The sequence below is a fragment of the Leuresthes tenuis genome, unplaced genomic scaffold, assembly GCF_036924035.1.
Source record: "Leuresthes tenuis unplaced genomic scaffold, fLeuTen1.0.hap1 SCAF_1, whole genome shotgun sequence".
NCBI lineage: Eukaryota > Metazoa > Chordata > Actinopteri > Atheriniformes > Atherinopsidae > Leuresthes > Leuresthes tenuis.
Genome location: NW_027325355.1, coordinates 16941953 through 16950032, shown reverse-complemented (window position 1 = coordinate 16950032; position 8080 = coordinate 16941953). Strand labels below are relative to the sequence as shown.

Here is an 8080-nt window from a genome sequence, read left to right as displayed (position 1 = left end):
GAACGTGTTTGGCATTTCTGGATGGCTCGATCCCAAAACGAAAAAGAAGTGAAAAACAAAGGTGCAGAACTAAGTAATGGGGTTATAAAGTTTTAATTTATGCACCAGAACAAGTCCTTGTTTCTGAGAAAGCACACAGCTTTACATGGTCAGCAGTTTGTGTGTGATCTCTTGCTCAGTTTGGTCCCAGTTCTACAATAGAAGCAAATCCCTGCAGTCCGGTTCAATGCCCGGTTGAAAGTCTGAAATCAGAAGAGTGGAGGCTGCTGCTGTCATAACACATCACATGCTCATGTGGAACTTTACTCTGTACATTTTGACTCTCACACACGAAACTGAAACTGCAGGAATAGGGAACTCATTCAAGTCCTCTTGTGTGCACACAACTGCCACTAAATCACAGGCTCTGATCCACTAGGAGTTGTTTGACATGTGCTTTTATCTGGAGTCTGTACTAGTTTATTTGAACAATGATTAACCTGAGAGTGCGCCCAGAGGGTTTAAAGAGCATTTCAGTGGACTCATTCAGACTGATTCCTGTCTGAGGAAAGGACGCTTGCCTGCACATCAATAGATCCACTGTAAGTTACAGCTTTTACTACACTGTAACATGCACAGTATAACAGGGTGAATGACGATATGAGACGACCGAAAGTGTCTGAACCTATCGATGGATTGTAGAAAAGAAAGGACTGTTACACTTATTTAAAGCCAATGTGGGCTTGTATGTGAATTTACAGTAAGTTTCTACAACATGAAAGGCCGAAAATGACTCCAAGTGGACTGAAAAAGCAAATCTGAGGCGATTCCGAGCATGAGACAAAACTGACAACCTCAATTTTTGTTTCTCAAGAGAACAACTGCATGTGAACTGTAAAAAATGTCATCCATGGTTGTAGCTGTCCCATTGTAGGAATAGTGTATGGTGAGAAGAATTTTAAACTGTATTTTGGATTTTAGAGGGAGCCAAAAAGGGAAACTAAAACTGGAACATTCCAGCCTTCTGGATCAGCTGAAGACTTTTCAGAGAATTTTTGGGAATAAAAAATTGTTAATTAGTTAATTAGTCCAGTCTTGAAGTAACAAATGCATGTTTGTCCTAGTTTTTCAGCATCACTTTGAGACAGGATGTCCCTCATTTTGGCAATATTACGAAGGTGAAAGAAGGCAGTCCTAGAAATCTGTTTTATATGTGAGTCAAAATTGTGTTGTGGTTTTTTTTTGCCCCCAGACAAAAAGTGGTGTCTGTGATTTATTTCCTCTCAGCAAGCAAGCAGTACTCCACACCCACAGTGATGGACGAGTTTGCCAGCTTACATCCCAGAGAAGCTGTGGAGCGAGTGTCCGCCACACTGGGCTGCAGTCCGACCTCTGTGCAGGTGGCTGCATACTTCGACAAACATGACAAACTGAGTGAACTCAGGGAAAACTTTCTGTTTCCCAAAATTGCTGAATTGCCTCCCAGTGAGTAGAACTTTTCGTATTACTGACGAGTGGGCATTATTTTCATATGCTGCGATGATTTGGATAAGTCTCTCTGTCTGTAGCTGATCTCTCGCTGGTCGATGGAAGTAAGGATTGCATCTACCTTGTGGGAAACTCATTGGGGCTTCAGCCCAAAATGGCAGAGAAGTATCTGAAAGAGGAGCTGGAGAAGTGGGCCAAGATGTATGTTAATTCCTACATTCAGTCTTCCACAAAAGTATTACAAAGAGGTCTTTTATTTACCATGTGTTGATTTGACCTTTACAGAGGCGTTCATGGTCACACAGGTGGCTCGAGACCGTGGGCGTGGGCTGAAAACAACCTCGAGGAGCTCATGGCGAAGGTTGTTGGTAAGAATGAACAGGAGAGGGGATGACAATGGCTCGTGATTGCGCACTACCTCAGTTGCTGGCTTGGAAGCTAGAAAAAGACAAAGGAGAAAACGCATTGAGAAGCACAAAAACGATTTTAGGAATGACAATAGATAAGATCCAACAATACATGTCAAAGCCACAATAGGATCCTGAATGTCAAAGTGAGCAGCACAACAAACCGTAACAATGAAGATCTCAAGTACATCTCTGTCTGCTCAGCACCTAGTTGTACCAGTTACTTTGCGTTTCTGAGCAGTTGCGGAAGCAACAAATGGATACATTCAGTTGTCATGTATATACATTTATTTGCACAAAGTACAATTAGAAACCTTAGCTGCCAGTTCGCTCAGTGTAACCATGATGTCTGTGTTATATTCCATACATACAACCAATGCAAACACAGCACAGACATTCAAAAGTGTCACTCACAGCTTGCAGTTCAGATTTGTGCCCTTTTAGTGTTGGAACAGCCTCGACTGTTAGCTTCAGTCTTCCTGCGGAGGCAGCGTCGTACTAGTTCTTGTTCATAAAACTGAAAAGTGTTGACCACTGATCTAAGATTTCTTGGTCTTTAGGGAAGTTGTGAAGGGTAAACTTACCCTCACAACCAAAAACACACTTTCTTTAAGACATCTCTGAAGCAAAAGCAAAGTTTCGAGCTCTAAGAAGTACCAGCAGATCACTCACTACCTGTGGTGCAATAGCTTCCACTTTTACAGTGCTTGTGGTGGATGGCGTGCACTGCCTCAAAGGAAATCTTTGCCGTCACTCACTGGGATGTTCCAGTGAAAAGTTGTAGGAAAAAAGGTCTTGTGAGGTAGAATTTGAGGCTGCTGGTGAAAACTAGTTCTTTCTCCATTACAATACGAAAACATGCATATACGTCTTTTTTCCTAGCTTTTAACCACGTTTAAGGTGATCATAAAAGAAAATCACACACATTGGAACATTTCAAACCAGGAGGAATGATTGCAAATCAGGTTGGCAGTCCAACTGCACCACATATTAATCTATAAGCATCATGCACGTGCATGTTATTGCCCAGATTTCTTTTAATGTAAAGAAGTCTGAAATGACCAAAACCAGAAAGAAATATAGCAGTATATTAATGGCTCAGTAAATAAAGCAATATGTAAATAAATGTAACAGAAATGAGGTAAAAACTCCATGCAACACTTTACAACAAGATGTTCTCTGCATTAGTCTAATTATGCAGAAATGCATACACGAGTGGTTTTGCAACATTTTTCAGTGCCTGGGTCACTGCACTCTCCAGGCTTTTGCTTTTGTAGAGTCTGAAGTCCAGGCACAGGACCTTACTGATGGCCTGAAAACATTTAATCTGTTTGGACTTCAATATTTGTCACTGCTTTTTAAAAAAAAAAACCCTCATGGATCAGTGGTATTCCTTGTATATTATGAAAACAGATCTTTTATCTGGTGTTGAAAGGTCTTTTTCATACACGACAAGCAGCTAACCAAATGTTCTGTAACACCGCTGTATGTCAACCGGTCCTAGTTGCTGGAGATTATTGTGCCCTTCAGATCATAAGTCTGTGCAAGGTGTTGTGAGGAGAAAGTGACACATCTTTTATTGTTTCACACAGGGGCTAAAGCTGAGGAAGTAGCTCTGATGAATGGCCTGACAGTTAATCTGCATCTTCTGATGGTAAGACACTGTCATTTCCCACTGGCATACATTTAAGCTCAACAATTCCACATGTGAGCAATGTAATCATAATGCTTGGAAATACATAACCGAGGAGCAGAAGTAATTTTTGTGGCGTCATTCTGCAGCTTTCCTTCTACAAACCCACTGCAGCTCGACACAAGATCCTTCTAGAGGACAAGGCCTTCCCTTCAGATCATGTGAGTACACTTTATTCTGGGGTTAAGGTCCCACACCGCAGTTTGATGCCGGGATTTCCTTGCATTTCGGTAAATAAACTCATTTACAATCCCCCCCCTCTTTTACAACCATCTCGATGAGGTTTGAGAGCAGCTGTTAAAGAAGAAAAACACACTTCCCTGAATGAAAAAAGCCTCCTGATTAGACTTGAGTTTGAACGTCAAGATTCTTTCAAACAAAAAGGCTTCGGTATCAATATCAAATATTGGTCACACAGAGACTGTCTGTGTGTATATTTTGCCTAAAGGTCAGCACAGGAAATTTGCTTAACAGTATAAATTAAAGTGATCCCACAGTAATACTGTTTACAAGGTACACAACCCGTTCTAGTGCTGCTTTAAAGCATATAAACATGTAGAAAGGGATTAGGTTTTCGAAAAAAATGTCAATATGTGTCACACACAGACTTGTTTCTGTTGAAATGGAACATGGACTTTTATTCATATCTGTTGGACTGCTGTTCGCAGGAAGATGACTGTTCTAAGCTCTAAACTTGTAACAATACTGCCGAGGTAGTACTCTTTAGGGGGGAGGTGTTAAATCCAGCAGTGCATCTGTGTACCTGCATGCTCTGGTTGTTTTTTTAGGAAGTCTGACCGACTGTTAACTGCTACTGACTAATTAGAGGTAGTCAACACAGAAACTAGTACGTTTTGTTTCTTCCTCATAAGCAAAGCCAAATATCTTGAAACATCTGTTGTGCCCAGTGTTTCTGACCTGCCACTGGTATAGATGCGTTGTGTTTGTATTCTTCAGCATCCTTGTGATGAAACTGACGCTGTCTTTTCTGTCCTCAGTATGCTGTAGAGTCTCAAATCTGCCTCCGAGGATTTGACCCCAAGCATAGCATGCTGCTCGTGTCACCCAGACCGGTACGCCCTGTACCGCTTTCCACCATCCAACTCTTCATCTTCCAGTGGGGGAAGCATGACATGTGCTGCTGCTCCTCCACTTTACAGAGCTGAGCTTCTTTTTTTCCACAAAAACGAGAGAAGACGACCTGAATGCTGATTCTATTCTGATTCTACCGGTCTATTCAGGGAGAAGAGACTCTGAGAACTGAGGACATTCTAAAGGTGATCGAGGAGGAGGGCGACTCCATCGCCATGGTGATGTTCAGCGGCGTTCAGTATTACACTGGCCAGCTGTTTGACATGGCAGCCATCACTGAGGCCGGCCATAAGAAGGTGATGAGAGATCGCTTCAACACAACAAGAACGCAATAGAAAATGGCTTTGAAGGTCACAGTAATGTCCCACTGAGTTTGAACCACACTGGGACTTGTATCTTGCTACGTACGCTCCAAAGATGTTTCGCAATTCCACTTTCTGTTTGTCAGGGTTGTTTCGTTGGCTTCGACTGCGCCCATGCGGCAGGAAATGCTGAGCTGAAGCTGCATGACTGGGGTGTGGACTTTGCCTGCTGGTGCTCCTACAAGGTAAGCTGACAGGACACAGAAGGAAAGTTTTTTATACGAGTAAAAAAACTGCAAAACAGAACTTGCATGTGACAACGGTTTGTCTTTTTGCAGTATATAAACTCAGGTGCTGGTGGTCTCGCCGGCGCATTTATCCATGAGAAACATAAACATACCATCAAACCCGCGTAAGTAACACGTTCATTGACAGAGTCAGAATCCAAATGTCTGTGATCATGGACAGGAAACCCTCAAAAGACAAAAAAATATAAATATTTACAACAAAAAAATGATTTTTAATTATGTCCAGGACTCCTGCTGTATTAGTCATTACTGTCCAGCTTGTTTCGATGTGACCTGTTGTAACAAGGATGATGATCTGCATTCACTTTAGTCTAACTAATTATTTGTTTTTCTTAAAATTAGTGTATGTTTCTCAAGCAGCTTAATAGAAATCAGGAGTTAAATAAAAATGACAGAATGCACATGAGTGATTCGTTTAGTCATATTAATAAAACAACAATATACCAACTGTCCTCCTCAGGCTGGTGGGATGGTGGGGGCATGACCTGAAAACTCGGTTCCAGATGACCAATGGTAACGGAAGCTCTACTCCTAATTCTAATATTTTGAATTTCATTTTATTTCTATGCCAGTGGTGACTATAGACTTGCTGCTGCTATCTAGTGGTTTTATGAGGCAATACAGCTGCAGTCATGTCCATTTTGAGACATTTTTTAAGTCGAAGCAGTTTACTTTTTTAAGATATGACTTAATCTAAATAATTGTGATATGACTGTCGTTTTCTGTTATTGCTTTGTGATGCGTTCAGAGCTGGAGCTGCAGTCAGGGGTGAGCGGCTTCAGACTGTCAAACCAGCCCATACTGCTAGTCTGCCCCCTGCAGGCCAGTTTGGAGGTACTGCAGTGCAATATCTGGCAGTAGTATCCCAGTGTTGTTTTCTATTGTTTTTATTTACCTTAAGAAGCAAATAATTTCCCCTAACCAGCTGAAAAAATGTTTCAGGTCTTTAACAAAACCACCATGCAGGCGTTGCGCAGGAAGTCTATCCTGCTGACGGGGTACCTGGAGTATCTCATTCAACACTACTTCACCGAAGACCCGGCGCAGCCTCACAAGCCTCATGTCCGCATCATCACACCCTCAGACCCTCAGCAGAGAGGCTGCCAGCTATCGTTCTCCTTCTCAATGCCCATTAAAAGAGTATACGAGGAGCTCGAGAGGAGAGGGGTCGCTGTGAGTAGTTCAATTATGCTTTAGTTATTATGTTATAGCGTAGATGAGAATGGCACTTGTGTGATTTTAGTCTAATTAATAATTTTTAGATTTCTGAATAAGATTGCATGTTTTTTTGTTGACGTAGCTGGACAGACTGATACTGAGACACAGCCAAACAAACGTTTTATTTTGTCACTTCTGCTTGCGCAGTGTGACATGAGGGAGCCCAGTGTGCTGCGCGTCGCTCCGGTTCCGCTCTACAACTCCTTCAACGACGTCCACCGCTTCATCGAAACACTGGGAGCAGCTCTCACCGCCAACAGCCAATAATAAGTCGACTTTAGAAATGCCTCCTGACTAAAACCCTCCTGGCAGACAACGGGGGGGCTCCACTCTCAAATGTGTGAACGTGAACTTCAGTCCTTTGTAACCAACATAAAGACAGATTTTATTGGCGATTCTAATGATGAATGGAAAAAATTATGCAACCTCCTGAAAGATTGCCAAACCATAAACTCTTAACCAGTATATCAAAAGTCTTTTATGACGATGAAGAGCATCAAACAACGCTGGTGTCGCATGGCGAAAAAGCGCTTGTGCGTTTTATTAAAATGCAGGGGAAAAAAATGTTCTAAATAATGCATGCAAATGCATGCAAAAGGCTGTCTTACAACGACAGACACATTCACTACAGTGAAACCAACAAGCAGATGCAGGGTCACTTAACCATCCCACAGTGAAAAGATGCTCTCCGTGCACAAACGCTAATGTGTTTATGTCCTCAGATTCAGATATGGAACAGGCTGTGTTGGGCAACAATCAGATCAGCATGGCTTCATCAGACTGGGCCTCTAATACCAGAACCACATGGCTGGACTAACAGCTGTCTTATCAGCTGTCTTACAAAGGCAGTTTTTTTGTTTTTTTTTGTCAATCATGACATCTCACACAGAGACCTGAACAATACCAACTTAAACACCAGCAACTACAGCAGAATCATTTGACCTGAGACTGTGTGCTGATTAGACACTGTGGCAATGCACCTCAGATCTTTCACCTTCTGCCTTACTGAACTATAGATGGAATAGGTTAACTGTGTTGGTTAAGTCTGTCTGATGCAGAGATTATACACTCAGCCATTTTAAAATAAAGCTGAAAAACAAAATTCAGAAACGGCGAAAACGACTTTTTTTCTTGCTTCGAGTCTTGTTTTCCCCAATGTGACAGACATCTACATTTTAAATCCTGACAGGACTTGAATCCCTATCTCAAACCAATTCAGAGTGTGCTGATTCAAACTGTTTAAGTTGCTTAAAATCACACGACATTCAACTGAGCTGTAGAGATTTTGTTGATTTTCTCCATGTCATATATTGATATATATATATGCATAGATATATAAATCCAGAAACTAATACATTAAACACGTTTAAAACGGGAAACACGTTTACGTGTTGCAACAGGAAAGAGAAAGTTGTGCATGTCTTTGGTGACAATGCCACGAAATTCTGTGGATACAAAAGCTTTTGGAAAGAAACGAAGCTCCTCTCAATAAGTTGTAATTTTGAAATCAGTTCCTCCGTCTCTTTCTTTCCTCTCACAATCCTCCTCTCAGTCGAGCATTTGGGCACGACATCCCTCAAGCTCACAGCATGG

At 41.8% G+C, this 8080-nt stretch overlaps 1 protein-coding gene across 3 annotated transcripts; it reads left to right on the top strand.

The window, feature by feature from the left end:
- Positions 1-369: 369 nt before the first annotated feature.
- Positions 370-7589, top strand: kynu (kynureninase). Of its 3 annotated transcripts, none has more exons than XM_072383109.1 (14): positions 370-581; positions 1271-1464; positions 1548-1668; positions 1753-1835; positions 3467-3528; positions 3657-3728; positions 4566-4640; positions 4809-4955; positions 5108-5206; positions 5300-5373; positions 5730-5782; positions 6018-6103; positions 6212-6442; positions 6635-7589. In XM_072383109.1, the coding sequence occupies exons 2-14, from the start codon at positions 1296-1298 to the stop codon at positions 6752-6754; spliced, it is 1392 nt and encodes a 463-aa protein (XP_072239210.1). In that variant the 5' UTR covers positions 370-581; positions 1271-1295; the 3' UTR covers positions 6755-7589. The 3 variants fall into 3 exon arrangements, with proteins under 3 accessions (XP_072239210.1, XP_072239270.1, XP_072239326.1); XM_072383169.1 differs by having other exon boundaries at positions 1267-1464; XM_072383225.1 differs by lacking the exon at positions 370-581 and having other exon boundaries at positions 1252-1464.
- Positions 7590-8080: the final 491 nt, after the last annotated feature.

Coding starts and splice junctions, on each gene's coding strand:
- kynu (XM_072383109.1), top strand. CDS start 1,296: ATGGACGAGTTTGCCAGCTTACATCCCAGAGAAGCTGTGGAGCGAGTG. Junction 1,465..1,547: donor AATTGCTGAATTGCCTCCCA/GTGAGTAGAACT, acceptor CTCTGTCTGTAG/CTGATCTCTCGCTGGTCGAT. Junction 3,729..4,565: donor AGGCCTTCCCTTCAGATCAT/GTGAGTACACTT, acceptor TTCTGTCCTCAG/TATGCTGTAGAGTCTCAAAT.